Source organism: Etheostoma cragini, chromosome 17 (assembly GCF_013103735.1).
Source record: "Etheostoma cragini isolate CJK2018 chromosome 17, CSU_Ecrag_1.0, whole genome shotgun sequence".
NCBI classification, from domain to species: domain Eukaryota; kingdom Metazoa; phylum Chordata; class Actinopteri; order Perciformes; family Percidae; genus Etheostoma; species Etheostoma cragini.
Window position 1 is genome coordinate 16,522,898 of NC_048423.1, and position 21,010 is coordinate 16,543,907.

General features: G+C 41.2%; 1 protein-coding gene across 2 annotated transcripts; it reads right to left on the reverse strand.

Annotated features, from left to right (window-relative positions):
- Nucleotides 1-30: 30 nt before the first annotated feature.
- On the reverse strand, nt 31-20,973 carry heatr5b (HEAT repeat containing 5B). Of its 2 annotated transcripts, none has more exons than XM_034899220.1 (36): nt 20,905-20,973; nt 20,371-20,535; nt 20,067-20,278; nt 19,312-19,420; nt 18,983-19,132; nt 18,530-18,701; nt 18,265-18,422; nt 17,879-18,173; nt 15,813-15,968; nt 15,206-15,456; nt 14,941-15,052; nt 14,677-14,829; nt 14,485-14,584; nt 14,222-14,331; nt 13,972-14,135; nt 13,640-13,815; nt 13,309-13,414; nt 13,027-13,217; nt 12,610-12,769; nt 12,188-12,377; nt 11,679-11,848; nt 11,450-11,588; nt 11,170-11,349; nt 10,722-10,973; nt 8,883-9,064; nt 8,708-8,776; nt 7,534-7,713; nt 7,191-7,431; nt 6,551-6,763; nt 6,139-6,266; nt 4,621-4,765; nt 3,773-4,045; nt 3,255-3,479; nt 2,971-3,122; nt 2,621-2,834; nt 31-1,337 (listed from the first exon to the last, which is right to left on the reverse strand). In XM_034899220.1, the coding sequence occupies exons 2-36, from the start codon at nt 20,494-20,496 to the stop codon at nt 1,030-1,032; spliced, it is 6,162 nt and encodes a 2,053-aa protein (XP_034755111.1). In that variant the 5' UTR covers nt 20,497-20,535; nt 20,905-20,973; the 3' UTR covers nt 31-1,029. The 2 variants fall into 2 exon arrangements, with proteins under 2 accessions (XP_034755111.1, XP_034755112.1); XM_034899221.1 differs by having other exon boundaries at nt 17,924-18,173; nt 20,905-20,972.
- Between the last annotated feature and the right edge of the window lie 37 nt (nt 20,974-21,010).

Sequence of the window (21,010 nt, forward strand, 5' to 3'; positions counted from 1 at the left end):
ATGTAAAACCGATTACAGACATCAGCACAATGAAGTCAAAGCAACTTTATTTACATTTCGAAGAAATGAGGGTGGAATGTAACAGGATCAATTCAACAACAAATTTGCCTATTTATGAAGGTAGCTGATGCTCACCCATTCATGTAGCTATTACACATAGACAGACACATATGGAGCAAAAACCAAGTTATAAGCTTTACAACAGTGATATGCAGCACGTATGTAGTATGCCCCTGTATGCCCTCCATTTATCAGCAGACAATTAACTGTCTCTGTGATAATTACAGTACAATTACAATTCCTGCTCAAAAACAATTTGAAAGTGTGATGTATTTATTATTTAAAAGGGCTGTAATAAAATCTCATTCTGGACTCAAAATGATGATCAAAAGTATTTTTTAGTATGCATAAGAACACGTAGCAGGAATGTTGAGAACATAAAGAGAAAACCCCTCTTCAAATAAAGACAAAAGATTTTAAAAACATCTATTGGTAACAATCAGCAGACTCTAAGCAGCTCCATTAAACAAACAAGCATGATTTGAATCAAAAGGGAAAAAAAGAACTGCCATGCTCATGGTCACGCAAAGTATGGCACAGTAAACATCCACTTTTGGAGGGTTGATGACCAGACAAAAAAGCCAAAATCAAGAAAAAAACAGTATTAAACAAAATGTAAATGGTGTCCCTTTATAAATGTGCATCGGATCCAGAAATGATACATTCACAGAATCAAAATTGGCTACAGATTTTAAAGTGAGCTTTTTAAAAAGTGAACATTCAAATGCCTTTTAATGATATTTACATAATTTTCTTCTTGACTTCAAAAAGCGTTCCCACCTATCAAAAACAAATGTGAATGTATATTTAGAATAAATAAATACACTTAAGAAACTGTAGTTAATACAGACGTGTTAGGTGGTACTTTTCTTCTTCTTCTTCTGGGGTACTTGATGACAGACAACAAAACAAACCTAAAAAGACAACATTAATTTAGGCTGTGAGAGTGTACAGGTTATTCTGGAGAGTTCAGAAGAAGCTCGTCTTGAGTTTGATGGTTGGTGCGGCTTGCACAGTCGGCTGAGCTTGCCTGGCTGCAGCTTTGGCTCTGTTGCTGGCCTGGTTGGCCAGTATAGCAGATTCCAAACGGATTTTGAGCTCAGGTGCTGCACCAATTACAATCTTGAAGGCAGCTGGATAGAGGGGGCCAATCCGCATTAAGTTCTGAAGGGCAAAATCATGCAGGCCTTTGGAGACTTGGGGCGCAGAGGAGATGGCATTTTCATCCAAAAGGTAGGAGATGAGAGTTGGTACAAGAAGAGCCAGCAACTGCACCCCTATTAAACACAAACATCAACACATTAAAAAAGATGGTCACTAACAGTAAAAGTAATTAGTTCACCAGGGCAGGGAGAGTTCAACTGCAAAGAACACAAATGGAACACCCAAAGTGAGGCCACAAATTTCAACGCAGTACTCCTGGACCAGATATGAGGCACCACTCAAGTGAGTGGTGAGACAGTGGTTACCAAAAGGCCCTGTCGGAATAATTCACCACACTGAATTGTGTATTGTATTTAAAAAAAAGAAAAATGGAGAAAAAAAAAAAAAAAAAAAAGACAAAGTAACAACAAAGCAGTCCAGATAAAGTATGGTATAGTATCTCTAAAATCTATGCAGAATTATACATATCAAGTTCATTGAGTGCGATAAAAATGTGATGTATTTTAGTGTTTCCCAACATTTCTTAAGGCCAAGAGATTTATAGATTAATCAAGAAAATAAAAATCTGCAGATCAATTTGTACTAAAAAATAATCTGTATTTGGGGCCCTAAATATGTTATGCACAGCTCTAGCAGCACCTTAAATATATAGTTTGAACCCCAAACATGGAATAAACTAGAGGTGCAACGATGAATCGATTAGTTGTCCACTATTAAATTAATCGCATTCTTTTTATTTAAAAATAAGATTTCTCCTCTGATTCCAAAATGGGATTATTTTCTAGTTTCTTCTCTCCTCTGTGACACTGAACTGAATATCTTTTGTGTTTTGGACAAAACAAGACATTAGAGTATGTCATTCTGGGCTTTGGGAAACACAGATTCACATTTTTCACCATGTTTTGACATTTTTTGTAGATCAAACAACTAATTGATTAATCGCGAAAATAATCAACAGATTAATCAACTATGAAAATAATCGTTAGTAGAAGCACCAGAATAAACTAAAATACACAACAGATTAATAGAACACAAATGTGAAATCAATCAACTTATGTTATTGGATTTTCTTTAAGTATGCTGTGCAGTTTGCTTCACTAGGGAAATAAAAACAAAAGAAAGCAGGAACAAGAGAATAGGAGACACAAAATACAAAATGTAACATTTGTATAAATTATATATAATATAGTGTAATGTTGAAATCAATAATAAATATGACAGTAAACCAGTGCAGGGATTCTAAATTTAGCATTTAACGCTCTATTGCTCTGATTTTTGACAGCCCACATCCAAAGGCACTGAGCTAAATACTTAAGAGACCTAATTTAATGGAGCTAAACACTTTAATGGAACAAATACGGTACTTTAATGGTCCATTAGGTGGAGGCGTACTTACGGTTCTGCTCTTCACCCATGCCCACCAGATTCTCTAGGACCCTGATGCCCTCTTGCACAGCCTGCAGCTCGGCAGCAGTCCCAGGCCGACTGCGCTCCACTGCTTTCAGCTTCTCCACCATGAGTGGAGCCAGAGCGTGGATGTACGGGGTAGACAGGGCACGGCTGGAGTGCTGAAACACTGACAACAGTAGCTGGTAACACCGTGCCTGAACCTGTGGCCAAAAGAACAAAATCACTCACTTAACTTGGCCACACACAGCTGGATTACACCTTTTTGATCGGGCATTAAAAATGTGTCTAGGTTGAGATTCTTGGACTTCTGCTGGGTTTGTATACATAGGTGCTTACCCAGGGATCACTAGAGTTGAGGGCATTTCGGAAGCGCTCCATGCAGCCCTTCTGCAGGACGGTTACTCCTACAAGTTCATTGCTGGCAGACAGCAAGAAGAGTGTGATTGCTGTTAACGTACTGACCTCATCCATGTCAGGTCTGGACTCCTCTACAGAAAAACATTAACAAGCATTCAGTAACATGAATGACAATGAATAATGACGTCATACTTTTTTTCTAGCCAACTCCACAGTAAGGTCAGCGTCAGTGGTTAAAGTTAAACAAGTGTGTAATTGCTTACCTGGTTGTGAATGCTCAAGTACGGATGCCAGGCTGCTCCTCACAAGGCCAGTCCACTGTGTGTGCATGCTCTCCACCCGGGCCAGTGGGGAGGTGATTATGGTCTTGATGCCCTGCAGCGCAGCTGACACAGTCACAGGCACCGAGTTGTCAGCAGTCTTAAGGGCAGTTTCTCTCAGCACCCCCGTGATTAGGAAGAGCACCGTGGGCAGGATGGTCATGCTTCCTGTAAAGGCGGGAAAAAAAAGTGAGATTTCATAGTGAACACCACATTGTTATGTTAATAATATCAATACTTACTTTTGATCTCACACAAATGCATATAGCAGTTTCTAATAACATATGATCATTGAAGGCACAAAGAAAGCACAGCAGCGTTGTTGAGTTTAATTTATCATTAGCATACACAACAACGCTGGCCAAGCTTATAAGGTGGAATCAAGAGCTGTAATCAAATTCCTGAGTTTTTCTTTCTTTGCATGGTTTGTGTGTGTTGTTGCAGTGTGCTCCAGGCCTCACCAGCAGGGGAGCAGAGTGAGGGCAGTTCTGCCAGGATGGAGACGGTGTTTGCCACCAGGCGGGCACTTTCTTCAGGTAGTCTCTGAGGCCTGTGTGGCACACGGCTGGGGGACTCTTTCACACGTGCATTGAGCTGTGGCAAGTGGCGGACCAGGACGAACACGAGCAGTTCCATGGCTGCAAACACCAGAGACTTGCCGGGGACAAGCTCCCCTGTGTCTCCTCCTTCCCCTGCGCTGGCCTGAGAGTCCTTCTCGCCTTCTTCCTCTTTGCCTGAGCAAAATAACATAGTGACCTAGATTACTCAAAGAGCCACATGACTGAAACAACTTTACTATGATGAACAGGGTTCGAACGCATTTTAACAAATATTTTTCCATTACATTTTGGCAAATTTCCATGACTAAGTATTCCTGAAAATCTCAGTTGACATTATGCAATAAGAATACATATCAGTGTTAATGTTTACCCTCAGAGGTTTAAGAATAAAATAAATGACAATGTTCATGTTCCTAGTGAAATTTGTAATATCGCGGCCCGAATAGCACGATAAGGTTAAGACAACGTGAAATCTTTGTCAAAAGATTTTTTTTATTAATCACATGTTATTATGCCTTGTTAAAAAAAAATTCATGACGTTTGCAAAACGTTTTTAATTTGCCAAAACCTTTCAAGGCCTGGAAGTTTCATTATTCCAGACTTCATAAAAACGTGTGAACCCTGTATAAATATAAAACATAGCAGATTTTAACACTCATCTTTCAGATGAAGCAAATAAGAATGCTATGTTTTGCGTTTCCAGAATATAACAGTGTTTAGGTGTGATGTAGAAAGTGTTAGCTCCTGACCATCGCTGGCCTTGTGTTGCTGCAGATGGTTCTGTGCAGCCCTGATGGTCTCCTGTACAACAGCAGTGACCTGGAGCTGTACAGCAGGAGGATCCCGGGTCAACAGCAGCCGGTGGAGCACGTTCAGGAGCTCCACTGCCAACAGCTACAACAGAAATAACATTTGCAGTAATGCCTCAGTGAAAAACCGGGAATGTGAACATTGATAATCACATTGCACATCATATTTATCGGTTTTGGCTCATTGCCAACAGGTAAGCAGTTGTTTTGTCAGAGTAGTTAATGGTTTTATGCAGTTTCTCCAAAGTAAGTTTCAATCTCAATAAAAACATCTTCAGATAATGTTCATACTGCATGAGAAGAGAAATTCATATTCATTATTTCCTATACAAAAGAACCGAAAATCTATATATTGTATATAAAATAGGCCAAAAGTGAGAATTATCTAACCCTTTCCATGCACACCTACATAGTATGTGGTCCTAGTCTGACACGAGACTACAATGACTGTGTAGGAGCAGCAGAGAGACACATTCTGTGTCCCAACTTATGGTCTGGATCCTCTGAAGTCCACACTTTCAGAATCACAATTAGAAATAGTTTATAGATCCCTTCAGGGAATTTCTGTGTTACAGTTGTACACAAAGGGCAAAAGGAATATAAATAAAGGTAGTGGTATAAAGAGAAGTACATAAATATCAGAATAAAAATAAAATAAATATAAGGACTGTATATATAAGGATATCTATGATATTTACATAGTTAAAAGAAATGTTATGATACAGTATTTTGAGGCCAAATACATCATAGAGCCGATTATGACCCGTCTCATTTCAAATGCTCCACCAAATGCAACCGAGAAATATAGACTGCTTTTTTTCTAAATTTGTAGGACACATTCTATGTTTTCTTTGAAGCCCTCAGTATCCTACTAATCACTACGTGGCATTGAAATGTTTAACGGAGCGACCATTGTCATCCTAGTAAAGTCGGTAAACATCACTTGACTCTGCGATATTCACCAGATATTTGCACCAAGGTGGTGATCAGTCACTGCTAAATATATCACTTCAATTAGACCAATCAAATAAGTGCTGCAAGGTGTAAATAACAGAGCCCGGGCTTACATCATGTCAAGCTTAAATCATCATCAGCTGTTTCCTATTTGCTACTTAATAAAGAACACCTGTAATCAACAAAACCAATCACAGAAACTTGCGCTCTGTCATTTCAATTTGTAATTTTGGTTTATGCAGTGCTTGAATTTCTGTTGACATACGACGTAATGCTGTTGTTTAATTGCAAGTTAAACAAGTTTAAAAGAAAAGCTTCTTAAATACTAATAAGCAAGTTTCTAAAAAACTGCAGCACAGAGTTTTAATATTAATGTGTAGTATATATTTTTTTAAACATCAATACATTTTTAAACACAATTAAAATGCTAGGCGAGCGGTCTTTCTTCCACCATATCTCTCTTTCTTACACATGTGATTTCTGCACTCCGACTTGTGTCTTTACCTGGTCCTCTGCGATATGGATCTTAAAACATGGAGATTCCAGCAGAGTGAATAGGGCGAGCAGGCATGACATCACGTGTTCGATAGGTTCCTCGGGCCGGGGGAAGCAGAGAAACTCTATACTGACACCTGAGAGACAGAACACAGAAATGCACTTAGGGTGTGTTCATGCTATGCTCTTTTTCTATCCACCACCATCCCTTCCACTGTCGGCAGATGCGAGGTGGACCCATGGCTGTGCGTAAACAAAAAGCGCTTTTGTTTAAATGTTAAGATTTTTAGAAGAATACCTGTAGAATGGGGTATTGAGTCTTTACGACAACCACCTCAATAAGAGCCAAACCGTTTAAAACAACAACAAAAAACACAGTAACATGAATACTACATACAACAAATGATGTGCGTCTCTTTACCCAACATTAGATGCATTCTGTCTTTGACCGACTCCTCAAAGGTTTTTGTGGTGGAGGAGGCTGCTTGAGGGACGGCAGGAGCCAGCTCCTCTTCACCGGCTCCAAACCCAGTGCTGCTCAGCCACAACGCCACAGCATGCAGGACGGGGGCCCACGAACTGCGATAGTGGAGCCTTGCTGTGTCTATAGTCTCTGGAGTATAAAACGCTCCACCTAAACGCAGACAAGAATGGGAAAGACTTGTTTTGACCATCTTACCTTGAAATGTAATTTGAATGGTTTACAATAATTACATATACACGTACTGTATATATGCCTTGCTTGTATATTTACATTTACTTTAAATATTCATTACACTTCTTTCATTGCTTGATAATTGACAACTTCAAATTTCAGAACAGGTGCCCCAAAACAGCTGCTGGAACATCTTATTCAAACTAAAAGGCTATTTGACAGGACAATAGTTTGATGGTTTTTATCAAAAAGCTGTCCAAAACCCATTGACAGGTTGTTTTTTTGTCTGGAGTTGTTTTCAGAAGAAAAAAAACCCACAAATTTGGGACCAAAACTAGAGCAAACAACTTATAGTCCATGTACTACTAGAAAAACTGAATTTGGTAGGCACGATTATGTCTTGTACCGTCAGGGGGCAGCTGACTGGAAAACTCGGCAGGCAGAGTGAGCAGAGCGTAGTCTCGCAGCATGGCCAGCCACAGGCGGCTCAGCGAGGGCAGCTCCGGCTGGACCAGAGTGATGAGGCTGTCGGGTGGAAGCACGTTGGCGCCCAGATCGTCCTCATCTTCATCGTCGTCTACAGTTCGGACGGGTTTGGAAGGCTTAGACTGGGCCTCTTTCTTGATCTTCATCGCTACCACATACACCTGAGAAAGAAAGCCAGTACGTGTAGTCAGCTTTATTTTGTGTACTTCATTTGCAGTATAACAAATATGAGACAGTGGTCCGATCAGGCTCTTCAGTCTCACCTCAGCCCACGCCTTTAGCACGGCCAGTTTCTCCATGGTGGTGGCACTCTCACTGTACAGCTGACTGGATGAGCCTTTCCCAGCCTGCACTTTGTCCAGCGACGACACAAGCAGGGTGTGGACTCGCCGCAGGTCATTGAGGTCACTGACTACGCCACTACCAATCCACGTACTACACACCTGTAGTCACGGGGAAGGGGCAAGGTGATAAATAGTAAAACAAATTGACCATAACAAAATCCAATGCCTTTTAACTGCTACTTCGCTTAAATCTAATGAGAAAATGTAACAGCCTACATTACATAACAGAGTGTTAAAGGTTGATGAGCCATCATACATGCCAGTAAAGGGGTTGGGGGTGTCAGAGAACAGTTATTTATAAATCGAGCTGTACAAGTGGAGTAGGGACTTAATAGATGACATACTTCTGAGGAGAATTGCTAGTGTCAGTAAGCCAAGGGCAGGAGAAGGAGAAATATAAGGGGGTTATGTCGGAAATGTACTCAGCTAACCACATTGTTACCTGTGTAACTATAGTCTCATTCCTCCATAGGTCATGTTATGTGAGCCTAAATTTCCACAAGTATGTATCAAATGCTCTTTTAGTTATGGATATTTGTTAACTATGTATAGGATACAAGGTATCATGGATATTTCCTTTTTGTTCTATGTTCTTCAAAATTACTAATTCTATTTAGAAAAGAGAATACCCCGAGATCAAGGTTTCAGCTTTCCAAAAGAACAGAGATAGTCTCAGTAGGCTCAAAGAAAGAACGCTTTTTTTCCCGATAATACTGCTAACAGGCATGTTGGTTATTTTCCACGGTCACTCTTAACCTAAGTAAAATAAGTCAAGCATTAAGGCAGGAAACTTAAGACACTGCTAGGTTCTAAGGGGATGATGAGTCACTATGCAGAAGTAATTAACTGCCATTGGAGTAGAATTGCTTCAATAGCCTCTAGCTTCATCAGAATATATGAATATATGTAAGGGCTGTTCATTAGAAAGAATGTTACAGTACAAACAGACTAGTTAGGTGCTTCTCTTCACTTCGGTAATGCCAAACAGGGCTATGAAGGGCAATAGTGTATAACCATTTCAGCTGCTAAAATGTTTCTAGAATGTTTCTTGAAAATGTTTCCAAAAGTTTGTGAACAAAGCAGGGTGTCTTACCTGGCATGCCTTAGCTGTAATGTCAGATGGTGTATCAGGTGAAAATGCCGGTCTGAGGGCAGCTCCGACCTAAATGCATACATAATTGGTGAATGTTCACTTCTTTGACTTTGTTTAACATTTGTTTTGTCACTATTAATGTGGCACGTTTACAGCATTATGCAATCTGACTTACGTTGGCCTGGTATTGCTCCAGGATGACATGTCCTGGGAACTCAGGTTCTGGTACGGCTGCAAACTTTTTAATGATGTCCTCTAGGGCCTGCAGGCCGGCCATCCTCAGCTGGTGACTGTGGTCAGTGGCAGCCATGAAGGCCATGCGGATGAGGTCAGACAAATGGAGCACCAACTGATCTCCTTGATGAACAGAGATTGAAAGAAAAAACAAGGATAGTGTGTGGAATAGAAATGCATTCACAAACACTGCAAGGCATGTAACCTTAGTGAGCAGCTACATTAATCAAATCCAAAATAGAATTTAAAGATTTCTGGTCATTTCTACATTTTCTAGTTTTTTTTTTACGTGCTTTAATATTGGGTAGCACGTCAGCAAGAAGGTACGATGGTTTGCCTCCTTCAAGGTCTCTGTGTTTGCTTTTTTAACACTTTCCTTTCCTGAGGATGAATTGAAGATTAAATACAGTACATAACAAACCAGCGTTTAGGGATTCAGTGCATGCTTGCAGTGACTTGAAAGAAACCAGATATTGACCTTGAAGCTGAGATTTAATGGAGTTTCAGCTGTGCACCTGTCAAGGGATTGGCTGAACACACCAACCTGCAGACCAACCATCCATTTAATCCCAGTCACGAAATTTGGCTTATCTGCGTCCAGAGATGCAAAATCCCCACACTGTGCCATTAATGTCTGGTCTGTAGAATGCTGCCTTATTTCAGAGAAGCTTATATAAATACTGGCTCCTCTATCTGTCACAGTGGGAAAAAAATCCCTCCCACTTACTCAGCTTACTCATCTCTTGCTTTGTTCCATCTTTACATAAAAGCACATGAATGAGCTTTATTTAGCAGCTGACACTTGAACTGCCTGAAGGATGCAAAAAGATGTTTAAATCAAACACCAAACCTAACAACAGTCTGTACTAAACAAACTGTTGTTTGACTATTGGATAGTAGAAAATGAGTTCTTAAACCTCTATGATAAAGCACTACCGTATTTTCCGGAATTTAATTCACACTTTCTTTGGTGGAAAATATGTATAATTTACCATGTTTTTAAATGTTAATTCATACTGAAAACATTACCTTCTATGACTGCGAAAGGGCTCTCTGCTACTCCTAAAGACAACTGAGAAAGACTGAACACAAACAAAATGCCCCCAAAAAGAAAATCCTTGTCTGCAGATTACAAACTGTGGGTAGTAAACTATGCAGCTAAAAAAGGTAATCGAGCAGCAGAAAGAAAGTTTGAAGTGAATGAGTAACTGAGGTACTGGCAAAAAGGTTACTCTTACTGCAACGATGGTGCTTGAACAACGTGCTGCAGGGAGAGGCTAGCTAACGGTGCAGGCACTGTATGTCTCCAAACCCTGGTATTTGTTCTGTGTGCTATTGTATAGTTGAATAACCGGTAATGACATACCGGACACCTGTCCAGCCTGTTGTTCTGTGTGCTATTGTGTAGTTAAATAACTTGCCTTTCCAGATTAAATGTCTGTCCTGGATTTTGTGAAATAAATTCCCAAATAAATGCAAATTATATAGTCCAATGCGACTTATATATATGCACATTTTATTTTTTCCTTTTCATGACGCATTTTTTGACTGATGCAATTTATACTCCGGAGCAATTTATAGTCTGGTAACTACGGTATATAAATATAATATATTATTATTATTATCATGTAGGTAACAGTTTTAATATTAATACATATGAGTTTAGAAAATCTATTTGAAGCACAGACACTGATCGCAGCTGGCATAAATCAATCACAAATCCTTGAAGTCAACCATGAGCTACTCTATTCTGTTCTGGCAGCATGCTGATGAGTGGTACCTTTGGGGTTTTTGGCTTGTGCAGAGCGGGCAGCTGCTAGGTCGAAGTGTGCTTTGTCATTCTCACACAGCAGGATGATGCGACACAAGCAGTCGGCGGCAAATACCCGCGTCACCCAGCGCGGCGCCACAGAGGGCTTGGACTTGTCATCGTCGCCCAGGCCTGTGAACATGGTGTCATCGTCCATCTCGTCTTTTTTCTCAGAATCTTCCTCATCCTTTTCCACCTCGAATCCAACGACTGCTGCTACATCTGAAAGAGGAGATGGACGCATTCATTATACAAGGATTTCAAAGAAAAGATTTTGTCATAAAACATTTAAACTGATATTGGACTGTAGAATACACTTGACTGCTGTGTGATATTTATTTTGTCTTCTGTGTCACCATTTATTTCCTTGGAGACAGAAAATGGTAATGCATCACATTTTGCCGTTTTGAAGGTCTACCTGTAGTTGCTGCCAGGACATCCTTGCAGAGTTTCAGCCAATGGGAAAGCTTTTCCACAGCAAGAGATGACAGCATGTGGCCCAGTGTATCATGGATATCAGAACACAGCTTCCTGTCTGTCTCCCGATCCAGCATGCCAAACAGAACGCCCTCCAGACCGGTCTCCGTGATGTTTAGATCTAAACCAGGGACAAAATCAACACAGTAAGAGTCCCAGTGTCTCACTGAGGTATATCAACTAAACAGAATCTTTTTGTCAGGTTCACGATTTGTACTCACTAATTGTAGCGCTGTCTCCTGCTCTCTTTGCCAGGCTCATGGCGTATTCACAGACCTCTGCAGCCTCTCTCTGAGCGAGCTGTCTCAGGCAGGCCACGGCAGCTCGGCGCAGCAACAGGTGAGAGCTGCATAGGTGCACCTGCAGGGATCCCATAGTACAGTAGAAAATTATGCCATTAAGATTAAGACAAACTATAACTATTATATAATGAAACTCCCAATGTCTTACACATAGACAGGGCACCAGGCTGGACAGGTTGACATGACGTGGAGCGAACATGTGCAGCTGCTGCAAACATGAGATGGCAGCTGCCTGCACAAGGGAATCAGAGTGGTCCTGCATTATGGCACAACCAACCAGGCAGGACGAGCGGATGGTGGAGATAGTGGCTCCATTTCCTAGCAAACCCAATGATACAGATTAGGAAGAGAGCCAAAAAGGAACAGCATTTTTAGCAGTTACAGTATCTACTTCAGATGTCTGTAGTGTGATTACACTGCCACCTGTTGGTCTACATGGCTTCTTTTTCTATATTTTTGTTTTTTTCCCCCCTTTATTTGTGACAGTGGATAGACAGGAAAGGGGGAGAGAGATAGGGGATGACACTGCAGGATTCAGCCTACATGGGGCGAATGCTCTTACTAGGTGAGCTAAAGGCCGGTCTACATGGCTTTTGAAGAAATGAGAGAGTCACAGTCATACAAGGAAGTTTGTGATTTTATTTCTGCCACAGTTACCCTGCAATTCTGGTCCCACAGTGGTGATGAGAGCTCCCAGGCAGCGGCCCAAACACTGGTGCACTTCTGTGTGAGACGGTGGCACAGTGAGGAGCAGGGTGAGTACCAGGGACAGCGTAGGCTCCACGTAGCCTCTGTACATAGGACCACTGGAATCCACAATCAGAGCCAGAGAGTGCAGAGCCCATGTCTGATACAAAATAAATGGAGAATATCTGAGTAAGTTATGTGCAACGCAGAAATTACGAGGTTTTTGATTAAAAAGGTTGCTTTGAAATTAAATACAATAGAAAAAAAAATTTTGTTCAACCAAGTGAAGCAAATTCTATTTCAGTTTAGATGGAAAAACAACACAACTCTCCTATTCTCAATCAACTTTGATTGAATTTAAATATCCATTCCTCCTGACTAATTTACTGTACCTGGACCTCATGAGAGGACCCATCCTGGGCTAGAGCCAATAAGATGCTGACACTGGTCTTTAAGTGTTGGCCTGAGCCAATTCCTCCAACATATCGATGCAGACAGCCGAGAGCCAGGGAATGGCCAGTCCTTGAAACTACATCACGGGCCGACTTCAGTCTGGAAATGGAGAAGGAGGAAAGATATGGATCCGTGATTAAAGCCAAGGATAGAGAGGTGAGACTGATTTGGATCAAGATAGATTATGAGGACAATCAAAAACTGAAACTTGTATCTCCTTGACCTTTGACCTACAATAAAATGTTAGGTCAATTGCTGTCTTTCTGTGAAACTGATTTCGTATGGCGTGCTTAAATAAAAGAATACAGAAAACAACATCCACCGATAACATATAACATAATATATGAAATGCATACTTATCAAAGCTGGTCTGTGCCATTCTGGCAATGAAGGTAGCCTCTCCCACCACCTGGGCCATCCTTCCCAGGGCCTCTCCAGCAGCACAGCGGAGAATGGGGTTGGGATTGTCCAACGCTCCCATCACCAGAGCCAGGGCCGACTTACGCACCTCCTCAGGACCCAACGTACTCTTGTTCTCAGCCAAACCCTTTATTCAGGAAGTGAAACATTTTTTGTCATTACATGAAAATGAGACAATATTTTCCTATCTAATGAGGATATGAGGCAAGTTTTCTCACCTTAAGGGCACTGAGCACTGCAGTAAAGATGTTCAGTTGGACGGCCTGCTGTCGAACTCCCTTAGCCTGCTTTATGCACTCTGCAAAGTGATCCAGCATCTGCAGCCTGAAACGTATGCAAAGATAGGTAAACAAGCATGCCACAAAGAGCTTTAAAACACAGGTCAAGTATATATACAGTATATATACATGATTGATAGATAGCTAGATAGATAGATAGATAGATAGAGAGATAGATAGATATAATAAACCAGAGAAGAAAAAGATAAGATGCAAATTGTAAACATGTTACAAAAATGTCTATGTCCGCAGCAATTACTAAACTTCGAACCTGTGTTTGAAGGAGACATGGGGAAAAACCACACCGAACAGAGCCACCGAAGCATCGATGACAGACACACCCAATGGGAGAGGCCCTGGGATGGCCTCACCTACTGGAACACGCAGGTAGATTGAGGAGGGATCGTGTTCCAGAGCTCCGCTGCCAGATGCACTGTTGGGCTGCAGCTGTTTAGGTGCGATCACACAGTGGTATCAACAGTGAGCAAGCCATCAGGTAATAATGGATTATGTTTAGTATAGATAGTGTCAGTTACATTTATTGTTAGAATATGTACTAGTATCATATTTTGGATTCATCATGCCATTGATGATGTTACTCACTTGATCCTCTATGCACTTGTGGTCAGTCTCCTGTAGCCAGGAACCCATGAGAACACTGTCGTCATAGTGGCAGAGAGAGCGCAGCAAGGAGGTGGTAGTGTTGGCCGAGTTGTCAGTCAAAGTGAACTCGGCAACCAGTTCCCTCAGGAGGGCGTTGAAACTGCCTACATGAGAAGAACATAGGTTTAAAAAAAACAAAAAAAAAACACCTTCCATAAATGTTCTTAAGTTCTAAAATTGACTGCGTTACCTTCATAGGTCTTGGGAGGCAATAGAGCCAGGATGTCATACAATCGGAGCCTCACCATTGCTGCACTTGCTTTCAGGTGAGCACCATGGACCTTAATGATGGCAGGGACTCTGATAAAACATTACAATCATTAGATAATTAATCTGAACACAACAACAACAAAATGAAATAACTGTGTGTACGAAGATCTTAAAATAAAGGACAAATACCTCTTTGTCTTTAAGTTGTCAACAAACAATCATACTTGAAAGCATCACACTCACTGAGACATCATGGTCATGGCACATTCAATGGGAGTCATCAGTCTACGGATCACATCTTCTGTAAGCAGCTCGGGACAGTGGGCCACAAAGCTACGCATGGCTACAGAAGAAAATAACAGGTGTGTGGGTCAGAAATGTGTCTGCTGACATTACAGAGGATGTGCGGGTGTACAGGCCAGCATATTTCTTTACCACACAGTGCTCCAGCTCGGCCCTCAAGGGTGACCTGCCAAGTGAAGGCGTCTCCTCTGGCCTTTTCTGCCTCAAGCTCCTTCTGGGACCGAGGAAACACGTTTCTCCAGAGCAGAAGCATCTTGGGTAGGTGATAGCGCACCAGGGAGGGACCTGGGCACAAACACAATGTGGTGGCAATGTTGTAAGCGAGAGGGAGAAGGAGACAGATTTGTTGACAAATCAAAACACAAGAGATAAGAGAGAGATGCTTGGTAGGCTCACCTAGAGTCATAAGGGCTCCCAGCAGCAGCCATCCAGCCTGTGTGCGCTGCAGGGACAGTCGACTATTCTGAGCAGCGGTCCTCAGGAGGTCTTCAGCTATACTCACCACCAACTACAAGTACACAGACAATCTTTAAATCTATACAGAGCAATCAAAAAGGCTGGTATAGACATTCAACCAGGGGTTAAATAAGTATAAAGTCCCAATGACAGTCATACAAGAGAAGGAGCCCATAAGATTACTGTACATTCTGAGGCTACACACCTTGCCCTTGGAGTGAGGGATACCCAGTGGACATTGGTGTACGCCTCCCAGCAGAGCAGCCATCGCAAAGCTGTAGCCGCTCACAGCCTCTGGTGAACTCTTCAGGTTGTTGATTCTCTCCGCGCAGCGCTCCAGCAGTGGGGTCAACTGATAGGGCAGCGCCACGGCAACACAACGCAAGCACCATGCAGCAGCCAAACGAGCAGCCATGCTTGGGTGCAGCAGCACTGAGGTCACAGTTTCAAGGAGTCCTGGAGAAGAGGGCATGGGGTTTTTGAGTTGTGGTTGAATAATTGTTTTTATCTTGACTGTTGATTTAAACGTATTTGTTTAACTTTAAGAAAAATGTGCAACAACTGCAAATTCAGTGGGAACTTCTGTATTCAGTCAGTTAAAGTAGTCAATGATTTAGATGGACATTGCTGTTAGCAGCTAATGTTCTGTTTAATGGATGGTGAAAATGTTAAAACACAAAGTTAGAGAAGATGCCGGCCAATGTCATACATTTTCACGCCAGTTAGGAGTATTTTCTATCCATATAATCACAGTTTATAGAAAATTAACAGCACTAAAACAGATGTCCCATTGAATATTTTGTGTGTCTCACCTATAGAAGGCTCCTGGATGAGTGGAGAAGCTGTGGCACTCAAGCTCTGAACCAGGCTGCCCAGCTCTTTTAGGGCACACACCATGACATGCTGACTGGCCGAGACATCCGCTGCCCCTGCCTTGTTCTCTCCACTCATGTCATTCACAACTGCCTCTGGAAAAACATGCGTCAGGAAAAGAGAAATGAACAAGAAGGGGTTGTCAGTATAAAATGCAAAGAAATGTTTCAAGTTGAACAAGATTACAGATCCTTAAAAATATGATAATATTACTAACAAAGAACACTGAGATTTTCCTCAAAATACGGTGCTAACTAGTTTAGTTAAATCATAATTCTGACGTATTACATAAAAATTGCATTGTAAAAACATAACTGACTGTCAACATAAGTCCATGTAAGGCTGTCACACACGCACCATCCATCTGCAAAGTTTTTCTACTGAAGCACTAGAATCCTCTAAAATACTGAGAAGCCACAACACAGAGCTCTGAGGATTTTTTTAAAGGTACAATGCATTTAACAATGGTTATAGCTGTATTAAAAGGATAAAAGGATGTGACAAGAGAATAACAGTAAAACCAAATCTGAATTCAAGTAAATTGCTGACAAGCCATCTAATAGTTTATGAAGATCTCAAACCGTCAGAGCTCTAAATGGGCAATCTTAAACTGTGTCAGTCATGTTGTTTCAAACAAATGTCTCCGGGAAACATTTTTAAAGTTACTTTTAGCATAGATATTTCCCAAAGTCTCATTTCAATAAGTCTCACGGATCCAGCTGGTTGGAAAGTATAGTAACGTATAGTGAAGAACTAGAGCCCGACCGATAAAGGATTTTTAAGGCCAATACTGATGCGAATATTTGGTTATTTAAAAATCCAATATGCTGATACATCGGCCGATTTGTATTTGTATTTATATATATATATATATATATATATATATATATGTGTGTGTGTGTGTGTGTGTATTTTTTTTTAATCAAGAAACGCGTTTACAAAACAAAACACAGATTTCCCTAACATCAGTTATCTGTAGTTATGTATGAGTTCTCACTAAAATAATAATTTCTTTTACTGTCGCAACAGAACATCAAAATATATTACAGTTCTGATAAATAAAATGTATAAAAATACAAACTTAAGATATGAAACTGAAAGTCCTTTGAACAAAAACACATTAACAAAAAAAAATCTAAAATCTGTGCTGCCGACAGGGACGTTACAACGGCAACGTTCATAACATGATTGGCAGTCCATTTAAATTTTTTATTTACATTTTTTAAATTGGCCATTATAAATGCCGATACCAATGGATCGGGATATGCCTAATATCGGTCGGGCTGTATGAAGAACACAGGACCACGTCTCAAGAGAAACCGACATTCAACGTCTTCTTCAAATTTGGTTGTAGCATCAATGTGAACAAGAGCGTGTATGTTGGAGATAGTGTAAAGGTTGCAAAACACACCAGAGTAAGAATCATCCTTTTTCATGAGATAAAAGGTGATTATAAAAATGATTGATGTGTTGTTTTACAGGGGAAGAAATGAAATTTGGAGGAATTGAAATCAATTTAACTAAATGATGGACAAACTTGCAAATATATTGTCTTGTTGCTGTGGGGAGAAATGGCTTGTTCCAACTATGTGTCTGTGAATTTTAGTGGCACATGCAGTTTTTCTGCTGGTGTAAGCCAGATGTCAGTCAGAAAGAGTTTGTCATGCTCCGTAGGGATTGTAATATGATAACAGAATGGCAAACAACCATGGAGGCTATGCAATAATGGAAGCATGCGGAACTCAAATGCTGAGCTAGCAATGGATCATGTTAATGACTAATTATGCTGCTTGTGGTTAAAAAATATGAACAAGACGAGTGATCTGAAAGAAGCAAAAGGCAGAAAGCAAGAAGGATAGCAGAAATAGGGAAAGCCATCTCCGCACGCAACAAAAGACAGAAAAGAAAAGCCATCTCTGTATGCAACACAAGCCCAAACCATGCAAGAATTGTAGAAACTGAATGAAGGGTGAATTCAAAGTAATAATAATGGATGAGTACTTACTCTGTAATGCTCTGAATCGTGATATTTCCCCCCCATCCTCCTTACCCACAGCCCTCATTTGCTTGCTGATGGCTTGGCAGATTTCTTTGCCGGCCGCAATTTGTGCTTTCTCTCCAAGTAAGCCCCCCAGGGTGGCACGTAGCATGAAAGAGACACAGCGGCGTGAGTACACAGCCTCAACATGTGTCTGCGTGGCTCGTGGGTGAGACACTAGGTCCAGAACGTGGGACAGGAACGTCGCAAAGTTGCGCTCCAGCCACTGACCGCCAAGTGTAGTCACAAACACAACATAGGCCTGAGGAAAATGGGGGGGGGGGAAATCCCATGTGAAATGGTTGATTCAGACAACGCAGGCTCAGATTCTTACGTTTGACCATTCACCTCACCTGTGTGACGCCCACTCGCACCTCCCTGCTGACAGAGCCTCCCCCCTTCAACATTTCCCCACCGCTCTTCAGGAAGCCAGATCCTCCACGCAGAAAGCCTGTGGCCATTAGCTCCAGCACCTCCTCCAGAGTGGCTCGCTTCACGTTCTGACGCATCACTGAGGAAAAATGAATTGAGATCATGAAGAACCAAAGTGGGCAGCCTAGTCTACTTAACAGGAAAGTAGCCGAAGATAAAACTACAAAAATCAACTCTTTAACCTACCAGCTGCTTGTTTGGGCATCAGGGCAGTGGCCATGACTGTCCCGAGCAGTTTGGCCACTGCTACCCGAACACCATAGTTAGATCCTTCCAAGGCTTTGAAACACAAAGTGGCCACGTTCTCCAGTTCTGTGGTCCACATGAATACTGCCTCATTCTGCAGCTCCAACAGGCACTGATTAGGCAAGAAGAATGAAGATGGAGTCCAGGAAACATCTGATTTATTATAATAGGCATACAGATGATGCATACAAACAATCCAGATGCTAAGTTTATACTTATCTTTCTTTTTTTATCTTTATGTGATTAATATACAGTGCAACTGTCACGTTTTGCGTCACAATAAGGAGGAGATTTGCGTAACACATTTGAGATTGGGCAACATAAATGACATAGCAAAAATATGTGTATTTGGTACTTGTTTCCAGGTCCATTAGACATTTTTCTAAGACCAACCTTTGCCACCGCACAGCGTACAGCCATGGACCTGTCGGTGAGTAGAGAGCGAGCATTCTTGTAGATATCTCTGTGACATGAAGCTGCAGCTCCTCCAAGTCCACAGAGCACCTTCTGCAGGCTGAGAAGGATCTCTCCTCTGCCTTGAGACTACATCAACACGGGAAAGGTGGAAAACAAAGGATAAAAATAAACGTCATATCTCTTTCTGAATATTAAATCTTTTTAGTTATCCACTTCTGTTTCTATATTCTAATATATAAATTTGACCTAATACATACAGTACTTGCCATAAGAAAGTGGAAAACTCGTACTCTTAAAAGTCATACCTCTGCACTCTTTACGGCCTTCAAAAGATTATTAATGGTGTCTGGAAACGAGCTGCCCAGCATCCTGCCCATCTTGTCATAAAAAGCTCCAACACATGCCACTGCAGCACTGCAAGAAAAGTTACTCTATGCATAACAATGAAAGTGCACATTATAGTTCACTTTAAATTATTTGATTAACAATGCAATGCCATGCCATAAGATAACTCAGTATCATTTTGATGAACATAAAAAATGATTTATCTCTTAAAATCAAACTGCCATAACTGTGGATTGTGTGCGTTAAGGTCAAATATTCTCACATCCATAACATTCAGACTTGCTTTTATTGTATTGATACCCCTGCATAATACCCCTGTGCCATGAGTTTGATTTAACTTCAGTGCTCCAGACACATTATCTATACTAGAACATGACAGGAGTAGAACAGTGCCACACTAAATTATGAGAGAATGATGGATAAAGTCCTGTCAGACAACGCGGATGTAGCTTTAACCACCGTTAGATTCCATTACCAGAAAGAAACACTTAAGCCCCCCTGTTAAACATGAGCTCATTCTGCAGATTAATATTTGGCTTCACGACTAATACCCTTGAGGGTGGGCCTACATCATATGCGTGCAACACGCAAAGCAGTGCTGGATGGATTAAATCTTAATGCAAATGTGTATAATATCAAGTAGAATATGTAAAAACACAATGACTATGTTCAAAAATAGCCAATGGAAATTCACAGAGCCGCAATTATATCTTACAGTTTTGTTGGCAAGTACGCAGGTGTGTCATCCTTGCTTTTAATGATCTCATTGCATTTATCCAGAGTCTGGAAAACAGTGAAGGTGTCACCGATGCTGTAGAGGGTAGCAAGGTTTTTGGCCAGCAGTTTTCTTGTCGGTGGTCCAGGGGCACTGCTGATCAGGCCTGTCAGCTGTTCCACAAGCTTCTTCTGCTTCTCCTTCACATCCACCTGTCATTCAAACCCAAAACATAATCATACTGAAACACATTAAAAAATGTAACTCACTCAAAAAAAAACAATGCCATAATCTGAATAGTCACCTTATTTGCTGCCACAAGCACTTTATCCAAGAAGCGGAGCCATTCGAAGATGAAGACAGGCCTCTTTGCTTCAGTGATCTGGGCCAAGGCATCTTCATTGAGCAGTAGACTGTGAGCCAGCTCCATGACGAAGACCTTTTAACACAGTACTGTACACCCTCGCCACTGCAATGTTTATGCAAGGGACACAAGTAATTACAAAGCTATAAAAGCGGTCACTGCTTTAGACGTTTTTAAATACTTCCTAATTTGTAATATTGTGTTGCAAACTAAACTGCCAAAGCTGGGTAGTGCTAACACCTTGCTGGTCTGGGTTGACAGCTGCCTGCCTCCAGCTGTTGATAGGCGAGGTGGTTAGCAACACAAGCTAACTAGTTCCAACGAGGAAAAAGCTAAACTCCGGCTACACACACTCACCCAAACTGAGTGTTAGCTATCTATCATAATATATTACAACATCCAGCTGTTCAAAAACTTCTCAATAACTACACATGTATGAAATATGGGCTGTATTTAGGCAAATGTTCCCTCTACCTGTTTTCGATACCCAAGGATGAATGACGACCCAGTGTCAGCGGTGTCGCATTAAAAAGTTCCCGATGTGAAACCAAGGAAATAATGTGCAGGATGTACTGCTGTA